General features: G+C 41.9%; 1 protein-coding gene across 4 annotated transcripts in view; it reads right to left on the bottom strand.

Annotated features, from left to right (window-relative positions):
• GPM6B (glycoprotein M6B) overlaps positions 1 to 18,188 on the bottom strand; it is a 191,276-nt gene that overhangs the window by 79,479 nt on the left and 93,609 nt on the right. The window contains exon 1 of one of the 4 annotated variants that reach the window (XM_068268389.1): positions 931 to 1,333. The exons of 1 other annotated variant lie outside the window; for it this stretch is intronic. In XM_068268389.1, coding sequence (XP_068124490.1) covers positions 931 to 991 — 61 coding nt within the window. In that variant the 5' untranslated portion in view covers positions 992 to 1,333. Of the gene's footprint in view, positions 1 to 930; positions 1,334 to 18,188 lie in introns of those variants that run through there. 2 more of the 4 variants (XM_068268391.1, XM_068268390.1) reach the window with 2 other exon arrangements.

The following is an 18,188-nucleotide window of genomic DNA, read 5'->3' on the forward strand; positions in this document are numbered from 1 at the left end:
CAACAAGTATGATGATCACACTGATATCACTTTCAGACTCAAAAGGTAACAGGTCCTCCCTGTCAGACCATACAAGCCAAAGCTTACATAACTGTGGTCAAAGTGATAAGCGCTCACTCTACAGGTCAAGCTCAATTGTATTATTGGGTCAACAAAAACCAATCAATAATTTACTCCTATATGTTCCTGAATTCCCATTTCCAGCAGATGATGTACTATGTTCCAGGGCACTTGAAAAATACGTATTGTGTAAAAATGATGCAAAATGACTATTTCCACTAAAATCAAATATATCTGATTTATTGTTTTAGAATGTCATTTTATCAAGTCCCTTCTAAAATAACTGAATTGCGATGAAGTCTATGACATGTAGAAAGATGCAAGCCCTATCCAACGAGATGGCGTAATTTATTTTAATAGGAATCAGAAAGGCAACATGGCCCCTGAGTTGCTAAGTAACCACTTCCCTGTTGAAAAAGACTACTAGTAGTGTGTAGGCTTCAACAGCCAGAGAAATAATGGTGACTGCTTGCACAAAATCACAGGGAGCCTAGGGCCAGTATTAGACAGTCCTCTACAGATAGCAATAAAAAAGGGGGGGGGGGGGAATCAAATACACAGTAGTTTTTTTTTTTTTTCTTTAGGAGGTACAAAAAGCTTTACCACCAAGGAAAATGAAGTCAAAATACAGCATGACAGTTTTCTATTGATGCTAATGATATGCACAGCAGTATAATCTCTGAGAGGCTGAGCAATCTGTATTCTATGAAATGATACAGAAAGGTCTGAACTCTCTGCAATCACACAAGCCACGTTATTTGGTTTAGCTTTATGCAAGGAAAGAAAAGATGAAGAAAGAGCAGACACAGAGGATGAGGTAAGAGTGTGAGATTGCCAGTGAAAAGCCTCACACAACAACTCTCTGGGTACCTTTTCTCTCCTGGCTTTGTTCTGTCGTTTCCTCTGCTGCAGTTTCCATGGCTGGCTTCATCCCATGCACCAAAAATGCTTTTTAGTTCACCCCTCCAACAAACACTTTCTGTCTCCCTTAGCTGTAGATGTGCTTCTTGTCTCCTGTTTACAGCTGCAGTGATTGAGTGCCTCTGTTTTGCACTACACTAGATCACAGCCCTATCCAAGATGCAGACTTGTCAGCTCTAATTCCGCTCTTCCTACTGGTCCTCCAAGATTTCTGCCAGAAAACAGTCATACGTCATGCAGGATCCCTCGCTAGAAAATGGCCATTCTGTGCTTGATTGTACCCAGACTTACTGAGAGCTGATTCCAGTGTGTGGGGGGGAAACACTCCCCCTCTCTCTCACATGCTCAACCACTCCTATTCTCTCCAAAGCCCCCCTCATAAAATGCTAATCACTTCTCATAATTTAAGAGCACACATGTGACACCACCACAGGGATGTTTGGGAAGCAGAGAAAGAAGAGTTCCCGTGTCATATGGCATTCAGTAGTTTTGCCCCTTCCCTGCAATCACTTTCCTAGGTCTATTGCATTATCACAGTGTCTTTTTCCCAAGGGGCCATTTTCTCACTTTGCACAATGCTGCAGTGTGTGGAAAGCAAAGTGCATATGGGATGAATAAAATGGCAAACTGCCCACCAAGCAACTATTTCTGCATACATAACAGAGGGGGGAAAAAAAATCATCATTTATACAGTATCAGAGCAAAGGCTTAATCTTTTCCTGTGCCACAAAGAGGATCATGACAAAATAAGTCACTTGTGGAACGCTACATTAATGAACCAAAAGGATGGCTAGTTAATCAAAAACTAGAGCTTTGTGGGTTTCTTGCCACTTATATCAAATATGTACAGAACATGAGTTAGGCAGCACCTTGCCGTGCAGAGCCGGAATCCTGGGTTTGAGCTTCATGTGGTTACATGAGCTTTACTCCCATGAACAGAACTGGAACTACTATATGTGCACATGCATGTATACTGACCATGACATTATTTTAAGCTCCTTTGGGGACAGGGACTGATGAACATTTCTGCCCAATCTACACAATACGATTCTATTTACGATTCAATTAAATCAGACATGTCCAATCGGGATTCGATTCAATGCAATTCTATTTGCCATTGTTTTGCAATTGCAAATCGAACTGAATCTAATCGAATACCAATCGGACATGTCGTATTTAATCGAATCGAAAATAGGATCGTAATCGAATCGTGCAAAGAATCGTATCGTGTAGATTGGGCTTTAGAGCTGATGCAGTGAGCCTTTTCTTGCCCCTATTTTAATGCTCACACATGGGCGGAGAAAGACTTAAGAAAACCCATGTCTTCAGTTAAAAAAATGCAGATCTAAGTACTTAAAGAGGAACTGTTGCGACAATGTTAAAATTTAACACATACAAATAAGAAGTACATTTCTCCAGAGTAAAATGAGCCATAAATTACTTTTCTCATATGTCGCTGTCACTTACTGTATGCAGTAGAAATCTGACATTGCCGACAGGTTTTGGACTAGTCAATCTCTTCATGGGGGGTTTTCAGGATTTTCTTTATTTTTAAAAGCACTTAGTGAATGGCAGTTGCTCTGGCCAGCATCTTTGTATAAATCATTTTCAGGGAGTGTCTTTATAAAGAATAAAAGCCATGCTGAGAATCCCCCATGAAGAGATGGACTAGCCCAAAACCTGTCGGTAATGTCAGATTTCTACTGCATACTGTAAGTGACAGCAACGAAGGAGAAAAGTAATTTATGGCTCATTTTACTCTGGGAAAAATGTACTTCTTATTTGTATGTGTTAAATTTTAACATTGTCGCAACAGTTCCTCTTTAAGTACTTAGATCTGCATTTTTTTAACTGAAGACATGGGTTTTCTTAAGTCTTTCTCCGCCCATGTGTGAGCATTAAAATAGGGGCAAGAAAAGGCTCACTGCATCAGCTCTAAAGCCCAATCTACACGATACGATTCTTTGCACGATTCGATTACGATCCTATTTTCGATTCGATTAAATACGACATGTCCGATTGGTATTCGATTAGATTCAGTTCGATTTGCAATTGCAAAACAATGGCAAATAGAATTGCATTGAATCGAATCCCGATTGGACATGTCTGATTTAATTGAATCGTAAATAGAATCGTATTGTGTAGATTGGGCTTAAAAGTCTATGAGAAGTGGGAAAGCAGAATCCTGACTGGTTGTGTGAGCGACTGCTCAGTCCAGTTCCCTTTCCTCTGTTTGTAAAGCAACCCCACTGTTCTCTGCAAAAAGCAATAGATCAGGATGTCACTATTTTACTATCTTAGCTATGAGCATATGTAAACATTTTGGAGCTGCTAATGATAACAATAACAACAGAATCCATATGGATTTAAAAGCAGATTAACAGGATTAATTGTATTAAAATGAGAATCTTCGCTAATAGTGGCATTGTCAGTTTACATGCAAAATACTGTATTCATACTGGAGTGTCAACTGTTAGAAGATTGTTATGCCTATCTATAACACCTGTCACACGCACAATCTGTAAGTGATTAAATGGTTAACACCTCCCCACCCGAGCCAGATCATCCCACAGCAACTTATGGCAGATGTCTAGGGCCTGGAGATAGACTGGGGGCTTAAGTGATGCTAGCCCACCAAATCGTACCCCCTTATCCCTTGAAAGTTTGTTTAATTCATTTAACAGTACATAATATCAGTTAAAGCACAAATAAAACCAAAATTGAAGAATGCTAATTCTACTGGCAATTAGAATTATGTGATTATAAACAGTGTGTAGAAACACAGTGAGGCACAGCTGTACCTGTCACTGTAGTACAGCTCGCTTCCTCTCCTGTTTGAATTCAGCTGGTGGGCAGGTCAACCACTAGTGACCATATATGAAACCTAAAGTAGCAAGGACAAGGACCCAGATTCCCTGAATATCAGCAGAAACCAAGCTTCTACACAAGGAGACGGGATTGTATTTCACAGTAATAATTTCTTAATAATTCTTTTGTATAGCGCTTTTCTCCTGTCAGTTTCAAAGTGTTTGCGAGGCAGCCACAGGAGCACACTCAGTAAGCAGTAGGGAGCCACAGTAAGTAGGTGTGAGCAAGTGACCTCAATCTGCAAAGAGAAACCTAGCTAGGTAGGAGAAGTCTTAAACCTGTATGAATAGGTGCACATTTGCAGGCAAGGTATCACTTACAGATATAAGCTTTTTACATATGATAGTTCTCAGCCAAAGTGGAAACTGGAGACCAACTCTGCAGAGAACCTAGCAGGTGTACGGCAGGGCCCTGAGGCATCAGCAAGGGGTCCTGAATGCTCAATCATCTCATTCCGGCGCTATCCACAACCACTGTTATCCCTCCTTACTACTCCTGCTCTGTTCTGTGCCATGCATGGTCTCTCCACCCCCTCCATAGTAACAGAACACATTGTTAACCTGCAGGCTAACACCAGGTCTCTACAAAACTGCTCTGAACTGTTGCCCAAGGGATTGAGTACAAATCCCTGTTGGTGACAGTAGTTTGCATGTGTAAGAGGTGGTTAGCTAGGACATGGCAGGGTTGGATTAGGAAAGGAGTTTCTAGGTTGCTTTGATGTAAAGTGCAGGGAAGGTTTCCATTCTACGATCCTCGCATAGTTTACTCTGGATGTGAACCAGAGATGAGAGCAGCCAGGAATATGAGGTGCAAGGAAGAAAATGTGGGAAGGCCTCTTGTGATGTAAATGGAATTAAGGTGTTGGGAAATTTGGACGCAGGGTAAAGCTGAAAAAGTCTCACCCTGCTCCTGCAAAAGTCCCAGCGGTGTTACTCACTATTTCTCCTCTAGGCCGTGGACCCTGGGGTAAGACGTATTTCAGCTGCCAGCTAGTGTAGGTGGCCGAATTACTCTGTATTTAACGTAATTTGAGTGCCGTCTCTGGACAGCACCCAAATTACTGACTGAGCACTGCTATAGCTGTAATTCACATTATGGCCTATGGGGGTGCCCAAATTTCCAGCGCTATTTTTGCCTGACTCACTCGGGTGATGTACAAAGTTAAGGACTCCTGTAAGCATAAGAATACGTGGGGGTTTTTGAGAAGTATAATCTTTACATTATGTAGAGGGAGACAAAAATGATTCCTGATAATGGCCTTTAACCTCCTTGGCGGTAACCCCGAGTCAGGCTTGGAGTGGAAAAAAGAAGCCATGAGCGATAATCCCGAGCCTGACTGGAGGTATGCAGACACAGCGCAGCAGGTTTCTAACTCACCTACCCCAGGATCCTGACACCGGCAGTCCTCCTTCCGGTCCTCGGAGGCTCTCGATCCCTTGAGTGAGAGTGGTCATGATGACAGATGGTGATCTCATTAAAGGGGTACAGCGCCAAACGGGGGACAGGGAGGGAGAATTGCAGCACTGGATCCCAGGGACGTGAGGCTGTGCAGGGGTTGCATCAGATCTTACTGCTGTATGATATTTTCCTGGTTTTAGGGTTTTAAAAGGTCATGAAATAATTGCACCGCTTTTAGTAATCCTTCAGCATGTTTATTTTAATATAGTACTTCACTGTAAATACACACTTCAAATCTGAATAAGCTAAACTTACGTGAGGCTAACCTACCAAACAAAAGATGTGAGTGATAACAGAATCATAGATGGATGCCTAGAAAACCGAATGAGTATCTCCAGTTCAGACCTTTTTCTAATGTAAGATGATTAATGCCCCTTCTGAAACAATTTTAAAACTAATCCTTTCTTGATAGATGAAAGGAGCCTGGCACTGTTGACGTGTGCCTGAAAATGGTTTCCTTGCAGTAATGCTTATCCTTTGGGTAAAATATAGTTTAGGTTACAACAATCATGCAGAACAGGAAAGTTGGAGGAACAGAATACATAATCTGCATTTCTGCTTTGGGTGATGTATTTAGAAAGGATTCTATATAAACAGAATAATCGCACTACAAAAGCCGCCAGAAGACAGCGGCATAGGCAGCAATTCTACCTGCAGAACAATAGAGTAACACAAAAAACACATGCTCTCTATGGTTACCACAGGTATTGGAGGTGCATCTTATGCCACCATCAATATGCAATGAGTAATGCAATCAAGACTGTAGTAACAACAACAAATATCATTTGTAAAGTGCTTTCCTCCCATGGGATTTAAAGCGCATAAGCATGGCTTCGACCATCGAGGTACAGAGGAAGAATTTTATAAGTCTGGAAATGCCAGGCTAAACAGGTGGCTTCTTAGTCTGGATTTGAATAGCTCCAGGGATGGTGCTGTCTTTACTGGGTGTGGCAGGGAGTTCCAAAGGGTAGGGGCAGCATGACAGAAGGCTCTATCTCCAGATTTTTTGAGGTGCACTCTGGGAGTGACCAAGTTTATAGAACTTGCTGATCTGAGGTTGTGAGAGGTGTTGTGCAGCTTCAGCAGGTCCTTCATGTATCCAGGGCCCAGATTGTGCAGGGATTTGAATGTCAGCAGTCCAATCTTGAAGAGTATTCTCCATTCTACTGGTAGCAAGTGCAGTGAGCGAAGGATCGGTGTAATGTGACAGTGGCGAGGTTGGTTTGTTAGCAATCTGGCAGCAGCATTCTGCACTAATTGCAGGCGACGCAGGTCCTTTTTGGGGAGGCCAGTATAAAGGGCATTGCAGTAGGTCCAGCCATGATGTGATGAAGGCGTGGGCTAGGGTTGGAAGATCCTCTGGGGGAATCAGAGGTTTAATCTTTGCAATGTTCTTCAGATGAAAGAAGGAAGATTTAACCACAGATGAAATTTGGTTTCTGAAACTCAATTCCTCATCGATTAGTACGCCAAGGCTGCGTACAAGGTTGGAGCTGTTTGTGTCTGAATTCCCAATCCTGATTGGTGTTGATTTAGGATAGAGCTGTTTTGATGGCGAGTGCTGGCTTTGGACAAACAGGGCCTCAGTTTTGTCAGCATTCAGTTTCAACCAGTTATCATTCATCCATGCCTGTAGCTCAGCTAAGCAAGAGTTTATTTTTGGAGTAGGGTCTGTTCCACCAGGTTTGAAGGACAGGTATAGCTGTGTGTCATCGGCGTAGCAGTGGTACGTCAGGCCATGTCGTTGGATAAGTGTACCGAGTGGCAACTCGTAGATTGCAAACAGCAGAGGGGATAGGATTGATCCTTGTGGCACTCCGAATTGTAGAGGTGCAGGTTTGGACATTATAGGACCTAGGGATACTCTCTGTGTTCTGTCAGTCAGGAATGATCTGAACCACTGGAGGACTGATCCACTGATGCCACAGTACTCCTGCAGTCTGTTAAGCAGGATTTCATGGTCAACTGTATCAAAAGCCGCTGAGAGATCCAACAGTATTAGGATGGAGCATTCCCCTCTGTCCCTTGCCATGAGCAGATCGTTGCAGACTTGGATGAGGGCTGTTTCACAGCTGTGGTGTTTCTTAAAGCCAGATTGTAGAGGGTCCAGGATGTTTACTGACAGCCTGGTTTCAAGTTGCAGATAGTACTGTTGGGTAACGTTTTTGAAAAGACTGTCTAAGTGCTCCTGCTTCTATAATCCTTCTATAGTCACTGGAGTTAAAGGAGGAACAAAAGTGCTGAATTTTTACAATAATTCTGAATACATGATTCAGTGAGTGTTTGCCCATTGTAAAATCTTTCCTCTCCCTGATTTACATTCTGACATTTTTCATATGGTGACATTTTTACTGTTGGCAAGGGATGTCATTGGAAGTACCTGCTGCTTGCTTTTTTGGCAGTTGGAAACAGCTGCTATTTCCCACAATGCAACAAGGCTCCCACAGTGTGATGTCAGCACCATGGTCCTGACATCACACTGTGGGAGGGGTTTCACCACAATATCAGCTATACGGAGCCCCCTGATGATCTGCTTGAAAAAAAGTGAAAGGTTTCTCGTGGGAAAGGTGGTATCAGCTACTGATTGGGATGAAGTTCAATCCTTGGTCATGGTTTCTCTTTAATTTCCTTTTGACATCCTTTGCAACAGTGTTAAATGTAATCTGTTCTTTAAAACAGAAGGAATTTGCAATAATTCAGCTGTTAGTGAGAAGCTGCGGTTTCCCATGATGCATCACTCCCAAATATGCAAATCATCTCTTTATGCCTTGAAGGTAAGACTGCACATCCAGAACCGCTGATGTGTAGTGAGCCTGTAGCTAATACATTTTACAGAGCCACACCAATCCAACATACATACAGCCTGTTTTGGACTTATTGGTCCTCATCAGTTCATGGTATGGATTGATATAGATCTATGGGATAGGGCTTTGCAACTATGCTAATTTGTATTTAATTCTCCTAGGTGAATCATTGGTTCAAACAAGCATTCTGTCAGGGAAATGGGAATAGTCTAAAGGTACATATAGCAATGATGGGCAGATTCGACCAAGAGACAAATCTCTCTCTGATTGAATCTGATGAGAGAGATCTGTCAGCTGCCTATACACCATAGGCAGATTCACGATCAATTTCAGCCTGAAATCTCTCAGGAATCGGCCTTGTGCGCCGCATACGTCCACCTTGCTGCCCTGCCGCTGTGCCCCCTCCCCCATGTCAAAAGTGTATACATTATCTCTCCGCGGCCTCCGCTAGCTTACGGGGTTCCTCTGCAGCATACATGCATGCCCCACATGGTTTCCTAGTAAGGGTAGGCATGTGTGACGTCACACGCGTGCCCTTACTAGGAAACCATGTGGGGCATGCATGTATGGAGAGGAGAATGTGCCCGGAGCAGCGGAGGGACAAGCGGAGGGCATGGACAGGTAATGTATACACTTTACATGGGGCACCGGGGGGACATTGACATTAGGGTGGGGAAAGCGTCGGGAGTTTCATCCCCTTTTTCTGTCACGAAAACTACCTTAGTTTTCTTTGAATATATGACCAGAATGAATAAAAACCTGTACCGACAAACTGAAACACATGCTTCTTATCCTGTCAGGCACACCTTTCAATAAATGTTCTTCTGAAGTCTATAAATAAAATTGATGGCCATGATGCTGATGTGCAGGCCAAAATGTCTGAAATCACAAAAGCCTATGACAACATGATTAACACCCATGAGATGTTAGGCTATACACTGGTTAAACATTAAAATACATTTAAAATTAATGCTGGGAAGACGAGATCCATAAAAATTGTAGTAGTGGTGTATAGTGTATGTCATACTTACCAGATATGTTCTTTAAAAACAAAAATCATGTTGATTCAAGAACTCTATCAAAACAACCCCACAAAGAAAGAGCTTCCACTCACCAAAACAAGCAGATACAATATAGATTGGTTTTTCTAGGAAAACTGCTCATCCTCAAAACGATTACCATTTTCCTAATTTACTGTCCAGCAATAAACCTGGTCATGAATTAACTAAACTACCTTAGGAATGGCACAAGGGCTAGGAATGGCACAAGGTCTTATGATCACACTACTTTTACTTTCCAAGGAGCTTCCTCTCATTTTGAGAGAAAATTCAAATGAGCCTCTGGGAATACAAGCACAGGGACACCAGGGGTCCATAATAGTGTAGTATTTTCATAATGTGAGGGGAAACAAGAAATAGCACACATAAGAGGGGTACTCACAAACCCTGGTTGCTGGACAATCATTGAATAGATGAGTGGGGAACACCTGTCCACACTCCGGAATTCTTTTGGTGGTTGAGATGGTTGCTCTGCAGGAAGCGTAATTTATGCAAGCAGAAAATATTCACCTCCCAGCAGAGGTTAGTATTGGACAGCAAACCTTAAGAACTACCCAAATGTATACTAAAAAGTTAAAAACTGTTTAAAAATAGGCATGTGTTGGCTTACAAAGACAGAGAAAAGTGAGCATGTGGAAGAGCTACAGTGTTATGCAGACTAGTTAGGCAGTAGGCAGGGATCAGGATCTAATCAATGTATTGCTTTATTAAAGCCATTCCAATAGAGACAGATCACCAATGGGCTGTGGGTCGCAAAGTCACCCAAACAGTCTTATAGCTGTTCCCATATGTAAAAGGCTTCCTCAGGAATAAATAACCATGGCAATACTTGTGATGGATGTAAATATCTATGATGGAATATTAAACAGTACTTAGAATCCAAGGATAGAGAAAAACAACTATGAAGCACAGCAGAAAATGTCATACAAATGCATAATAGCAATGAAACATTCCCTCAATATAAAAACCCTTTTGGCTGGAGATCCACTTTAATATGTCGGACTTTGTGTCCACTTCTTCCTGCTATAGACATTATGCATATAGTGAAAATCTGCAACATTTGTCTATTAGCTTTGTATGCAATATTAAAAATGGATTTGAACGTCCCTATATTGTGCACATATGGCACGTATGAGTAAGCAGCTTGCAATGAAGAGTGCAGGGGCTGAAAGACAAACCAGCTCCCCATGTAATATGTCTACTGCCCTTCCAGAGGTAACGGTCACATAAACCAGTGCTCCGTAGTCAGTTAAGAGGCTAGGATAACACCTGTACATTAGATAGGTAACAAGGGCAAAACAGTTACCGTACATTTTATAATGAAATGCTTCCATCCTATTAAGTAAAGAGCCTATTAAAAACCCTTAAGCAATCAAACAGATGGCACACAGAGCCACAGAGCGTCTGTGGGTGTAAAGTAGAGATGCTTGAAAAAGATCCGACGTTGGCAAAGAAAACTGAGCCAATTATTAAAGGAACGGGAACAGATACACAAAATGTATAGAAAGGTCTGTGCAGTGTTCCTATTCACAGCACCCTTCCAACACAACAACGGCAATATTACAGATCGAGGGAATGGTTTATCAAAATACAGATAAGGAAATTACACAAAGTATCTGCCATTAAAAAAAGACAAGAAGGAAGAAGTTCTTAACTCAGACATTAAATCTAGTGTCTACTTCACATCTCCTAAGCTCCAGTAGTTTGGACTATTTAATGGAAATCCTAGAATAGGACTTCAGCTTTCAGCCACCATTGATTTAGCTGACATAACAGATGACTAGAGTTTGCCATGATTGCAAATCTTAAAGTACATCAGAAGCCATAGACAACCCATGTAGTGAACACATTTTTAAATTAATTAAAAAAAAAAAAAAATCTCTCTAAGGCCAGACACCCACTAAGAGTGATTTCTAATCGCTAGTGATTTGGAAAAGCTCTTGCTAATGCAATGCTATGGGGAATTTTTATAAAATTGCTCAAGTGGGATCACACCCATAGCATTACATTAGCAAGAGTTTGCAAAGCACTCAGAAAAAAAAAATCGCTCCCAGTTGGTTTCTGGCCTTAAAGTGGATACCAAGCTTGAAAATGAAAATGTTGGGGTCCTCCTGTAAGAGAAAGAGAAAATTGCCTGCGAGTGATTTCTCCCAGAGGCCATCATTGAAGACCTCGATCCAGGGTGTTGGGGGGGGGGTCGGGCTGGGGGTGTTTAGACCCAGAATGCAAGCACAGGCAATTATAACTTTCTCTTACAGAAGGACCTTGGCATTTTCAGGCTGGATATATCCACTTTTAAGCTTGTACACACCCTGGACTGATGTTGGGACCCTACATACTGACGACATGCTCTGTTGCAATGCAGATGGTGGGAGGTGCCAGAGGGTTTGACAGAGTGGCGTAGATATGACGCCACGGAGCGGGTGGGACAGCGGCGAGGACAAAGCCATCAGCCATCGCTCAGCCCAGTTTATGCCCCAGGCAAATCTCTGGTTGGGGGCTGCTATACACATGCCGGATTATTGTCAGACGATCATTATTTGGCACCTCACCCGACTTTAATCTATGGGCTGTGTGTACGAGCTTTAACATGTTCACCATTCCTCTATACTGGATTCTCGCTTTTTTTGTTGTAATTTTTAGGTATAAAATACTTTTTTCAAAATGGTTCTAATCTCTACTAGTTCTGGGTTGGCTCTCCATTCCCGAGAAAATAGCATTGCTCATGCATAAGCCTCTTAATCCGTGCATGAAGTGTACAGAACTTGCACTGTCCAGGCACACAAGCATGCTCGGCAGAGCTTAATTGGTCGATGAACAAAGGACAGAATCAACAGCGAGTTTAGTGGAGCTGGTGAGAATGGCGCTATGTAAGGGAGAGAATGGGATGGTAATAGGAGGGAACATGACCACAGGCCTGCCTATTTCTGTCCGAAAATTCAACTCTCAGAAAATCAAATTTTCTTTTCATTCAGGTCATGTATCTTTTAAAAGCACACCTGAAGTGAGGGGGGGGGGGAGGGTATTTCCTTTTAAATAATGCACATTGCCTGGCTGCCCTGCTGATCCCCTGCTTCTAATACTTTTAACCCACAAACCATGAGCAAGGATTGCAGATCAGGTGCTCTGAAGTCTGACTATATTAGCCACATTATTGCTTCAGGTGTGTGATCCAGAAACTACTTCAGCCAAAATGATCAGCAGGACTGCCAAGCAACTGGTATTGTTAAAAAGAAAACATATGGCAGTCACCATATGCCTCTCAATTCATGTTCCCTTTAGGCATCTTTCACGGTGGGGCGGTGCGTTTGATGCGACGTTAAGGTCGCATAACGTGCCCTTAATGCAACGCATTGAAAGACTATAACTTGTAAGTTATAATACATTCTTTAGCCCTGCGTTTGGTGCGCCGTTTCCGTCGCACAGTGATGGAACGAGAACAGCGCATGCGTTACATTAAAAAAAAAAAAAACATTACTGAGCATGTGCAACACACACAACGCTGCAGATTTATTGCTAAATGCACAGCATGCAGCACTTTCTAAATATTGCTACACACAACGCAACGTGTGCACTGTGAATGTTGCACAGACTTAGTATTGCTGTGCGTTAGTCCAGGTTAAAACATTTTCTAACGTGCGACTTTAACGTCGCACTGTGAAAGAGGACTTAAGGTACTTTTTGAAGTAGGTAGTGAGTATACACAGCTAAGATCTATTTTTAAATTGAAATTTCTGTTTTAGAAGCTTGGTTTAAAGGGACTCTGAAGTGAGAAATATATGGTGGCTGCAATATTTATTTCCTTTTAATCAATACCAGTTTCCTGACAGTCCTGCTGATCTTTCACACATCAGCAATGTCTGAATCACACACCTGAAAAATGCATGGTGCTAATCCTGTCAGACTTGAGTCAGAAGATGTGATCTACATGCTTTTTCAGGTTCTATGGCTATAAGTGGAGGCAGAGGATCAGCAGGACAGCCAGGCAATCTGCATTGTCTAAAAGAAAATAAATATGTCACCCCTCCATATCGCTCTAAATTCTGTGTGAACACTCAAGTTACCACTAACTCATTATGTAAGGCCCTCAATTCACTAAAGGCAGTTCGGTAAAATAATTTTGGTAAAATACCGCATTCAGTATTTTACACTTTTTCTAGATTCACTAAAAATTTTCCACATGAGGCACAAGTTTGGTAATTTACAGAACAAACATGCTTTAACCTCCTTGGCCGTCTTATTCTTTCCAGATTTTAGGGTCTAAAAGCGGTGCAATTTTTTTCCATTCTTTCAGACCCTGAAAAAAAAATCATTCTGGCAAGAAGATCTGCAGCAAAAAAAAAAAAAAATAAAAAAAAATAAAAAAAAAAAATTTTTTTACCTTCCTGGGTTCCTGTGCTGCAGTTTTCTCTTTGCCCCCAAGATGGCGCTAATATACATATAAACGAACTCTCTATTTCTCTAATATAGAGAAGTTCGTTTTCAATATTAGCCACGCCCCCAATGACGTCACGCTGCCACCACCGCTCTGCTGCCACCACCACGGCTCCGCTGCTCCAACTGGCTGCCGGGTCCCCGGAAGAATAGCGGGGACATGGGGGATCCCGGTGGCCAGGGAAAGACCCCACACTGCCGGGGAGAGAGGCTGGAGTCCCGCTGCGCAGCGAGATCTCGCGCGGGACTCCACAACTACAAGTAAAGCTCTGCAATGCCTACCCCGACCTGAGCTCGGGATCACCGCTAATAGCTTATTTTTTCTACCCCGAGCTCAGGTCGGGAAAACCGGCAAGGAGGTTAATTCACTAAGCCCTGCTCGGTAAGTGTCACTAACTGTAGAGCAGGTCAGAGGTGAGGCAGGGAACTGTGTGTATGAGGCAGGGTTTTCTGTCCAGTACATCTCCAACATCTCCTTTAGATGTGCTGCAGCCACCAGGAGAGCTCTTCTGTTTAACAGTATACAGAGTTTCACATCTAAAGGGATGCAGAAAAGCCTCAAAAAAAAAAAAAAATCATCTTCCCTCGCTTCTACAGTGAAGACCCACCTTCCATCATGCCTGATCAAATAGGGATGAGAAGCAGGGCTGTGTGGCTTTCCCTATTGGCTGACTGACCCTCTATATTGGCTTGCTGTCAATGTTACGCACAAGAGAGAGCATGGAGAGCGCGAGTTATCAGCTGTTATGAGCTGGAGAAAAATATTGCACTTTTGCCTGATTTACCGAATGTGCGAATGCAATTTCTTGACATTTCTTGAGGCAATTACCGCACGAGTTGGTAATTTACCTCTATAGTTGGTAATTCTAATTTTCTGTGCGGTTTTTCTAATAGGTTTAGTGAATTGTAATTTCAAAAGTTTGGTAAAATCAGCTGTTTTCAGCATTACAGAATATGGTAAGGATTAGTGAATTGAGGCCATTAAGATGTTTTGAAGGGACTTCTTTCCTGCTTAGAAATTGTGTATTGAAAAATCCCAACTATTAGGAATTTGAGACTCAGGTATTGTGATAGCACTTTCACTCCACTGCATACATGTTTGTTTTTCAAACTACTGAAAAGATCAAAATGACAAACGTGTACTGAGATTGCAAATATACAGGAGATAAAGATTGCAACCTCCATCTTCACGTTTTCCTAAAAAGATAATATTCATTGTATTATACATTCATAGTATAGTATTTAGAGCCCTCATAACCCACCCTAAAGAGTATAAATCATATACTCCACACAGCAAAGACAGGGTCTGAGCTTTGGAAATATGTGACCTTTTACAGGCTGTTGTGATATCTTTGTGCATTATCCAAATGCAATCTAAAACAAACAGGATGTGTGAAGGCAAGCACTCTGCTGGAGTTTCCAAGAAAACATTTTGTGAGAACATTAGATTCTTCCATAGCTAGCTGGAATGCTATGTACTATATAATGAAACCAATGTAGACAGAAACTATTGTATCGTTATTACAAATACTGAAACATGCTCTGCCCATTAGAAAATCAGACAGACCATTACTTCTAGAGGGCTTTCCCCCCAATATTCAGTACACTAACTGTCAAGTCTATCATTGGTCACCATAATAGGACATTATTGATTACCATGTTGCCACACCGACATCCAAAAGCCTTTTAACAGAAATTGTATCTTAGTCTCTTTGAAAAGAGCGGTGTCAGGGGGATACACTATTGGCTTCAATGCCAGAAACTACTTTCTACCATGCCTGAAATAAGTCTTTCCATCTTATTAAGAACATATTTCTTGAATTGTACCTTTACTCGCCCTGCTTCATGCATCTACGCGTATACAGTACAAGTTTACAAACATTTCTCTCTTCTGAATGCCACAGAGGTGCTGCTGCATCATCCAGCCTAACTTAGTGTTAGCTCTCCATTATGCAATGGAGGCCAGAGAATATGCAGGCAGGCAGTGGCTGAAAAGGAGACTCATCAGCGGAAGGAATAAGGTCACTTATGCCCTCACTTCCCAGCACCTACCGTGCTGTAGACTCAGGGGCCTAGAGAAACTGCATTGTATGTACTTCGGGGAATATGCAATGGCCTGGGGAGCTGCACTCACTGCATTGGGGGGGGGGGGGGGGGGGGAAGAGTACATGCATTAGGTAAGGGGGGGTGCATGCAGGGGCCTAGGGGAGCCACAATTCTCCCTGAGGCCTGGAACACACTAGAGCACTTTTGAGCATTTAGGCATTGCTATAAATCGGTAGCAATTTCCCTAAACGCTCTGCCAATGTAAATAAATGCAACAAATTCCACAGTATGGATTACGATTAGCAAAATCGCAATCACAGGACATGCAGCATTTTGGGAGCGTTTGCGCTTCAATGTAAAGTATTGAAGCATTGGCAAATCGCTCATGAATCGCTACACATAGCGATTTGTGTGCGATTTTAAATTACTGCAAACTGTAAAAATTATAATGAATTGAAAGTACCAAACAGAATTAAATGGCTAATTGTTATCACAATTGCTGCCAAAAAGCTTACACTTTAAAATCGCTACCAAAACCGCCGGAAAATGCTCATGAAATCGCTTACAAAAGGCTACTTAAAAATGCTAGCTATTGCGCAAGGGATTTGCGATTTGTAGTGGGTTCCAGGCCTGAGTAGGAACTCTAGGATGTGTGCTGTATGCATTATGAAGGAGGGTAGAACATACAGGGGTCTGGGGGACCTGCACTGTATGGAGGATGCAAGTGCCTGAAGGGATCTGCACTGTAAGCACTGGAGGAAGGGGCAAGAAACAGGGGCCCAATTCTGAGTTGATGTAAAATTATGCAAATGTTTAATGCAGATGTATGAAGCTTGACAATGGACCAATTGAATGAAGCCAAGGTGGCATTCGATTGGTCCCTTTTCAAACTGCATTGACCTGCATGAAAAATTTGCATGATTCTGCATCAATTTGGTTTTCATGAGACATCCCTATTGTACACTCCCTTAGGGCTGGTGCACACCGAGCGGCTTTTTCAGCGTTTCTGCAGCCGCTTACGGCTGCGGATCCGCTTGGTCAATGTATCTCAATGGGGTGGTGCACACCAGAGCGGGAGGCATTTTGCAGAAACGAAAAATGCCGGGGTGAGGCATTTTTTGGATTTCGGATGCGTTTCTGCCTCAATGTTAAGTATAGTAAAAACGCAAACCGCTCTGAAAAACGCCTGTTCAGAGCGGTTTTGCCGGCGTTTTTGTTACAGAAGCTGTTCAGTAACAGCTTTACTGTAACAATATATGAAATCTACTATACTGAAAACCGCAGCAGCAATCCGCAAAACGCCATAGAAAAATAAAAAAAAGCGTTTCAAAATCTGCTAGCATTTTGCGGATCTGCTAGCGGTTTTTGGTGTGCACCAGCCCATAAACACAATATTACAGCCCTGGATTTATACATGGTAGATAGATATTTTTTCATCCTAATTTGAAGTCCAGTCTTTCCCCAGCTAGGTTAGCAGCTGTACAGTAATTCAGTGTATTGTTTTGGTCATTTTACTACAAAGTATGAAAGGACAACCTTGACCATCAGATACAGTGTGTAATTGTACTAAAGGTCAGCATGTTTGCAGAGACCTTGAAATCTGCTTGTTTGGTAATGCTTTGTATCTACTGCAGTTTACAATGATCAGCACAGTTATCTATCTATGACAAAATACTGCAAAGATAAAACAAAGGAAGTAACTGGGACAAGATGTATAGAAAACAAAGATGATGGATTAGGAAACTGATGATTACTCTTTTTCTCCAAAAATTCTGTTCGGACTTATTTTTAGGGGCTGTCTAATTTGTCTATCTACATTTATTCTTGAAATAAAAAAAAATATCACCATTTAACCAAGTATAGCCATGTCATCACATTCTGGATAATAACTTGACATCATGAATTTCTTGTGACATTTCCTTGTTCCATGTACAACAATCTACATTCAACAAGACCCCAACACTTGCTAACTGATTGTTTTGGGTCTGGTGGTGGCTTTTGAGTCCAATTCTTTTGGGAGTATCTGCTTTGCCTGGTAAATGGTCTATCTGGCCTGTTGCATTCTATTTTCAATTGCTTTTACATGTATATCCTAGCTGCCTGGACACCATTTACATTTACTTTTTTATGAACTAGGGCTTATATTTGGAGTAGGGCTTATATTTGGAGTAGGGCTTATATTTGGAACATCCTCAAATACCCTGAAAATGATGGTAGGGTTAATTGCTGGTCTTCTTTTCAGGGAAACCAGGTAAAACTATACAGACACGTTACTCTAGTGGATATATTCAAATCAAATCAGTTTCTCTTGTAATGGTCCATTTACAGCATATTTGTTATGGATGACCTTAAAGAGGAGCTGTCAGCTATACTATCTCAGAAAAAAAATCCACATATATAAGTAGATAAATACTTGCTCTACTTACATAACCTATGTATTGCACTGTCCACATTTCGATCTTAGTGATTTTTCTATCGTAAAAGGCACAGACTAACCAGCAAGCTCATGGTGACCCAGAACTCATTGGAGTGTGTAAGG

The sequence above is a fragment of the Hyperolius riggenbachi genome, chromosome 2 (genome assembly GCF_040937935.1).
Source record: "Hyperolius riggenbachi isolate aHypRig1 chromosome 2, aHypRig1.pri, whole genome shotgun sequence".
Lineage (NCBI taxonomy): Eukaryota > Metazoa > Chordata > Amphibia > Anura > Hyperoliidae > Hyperolius > Hyperolius riggenbachi.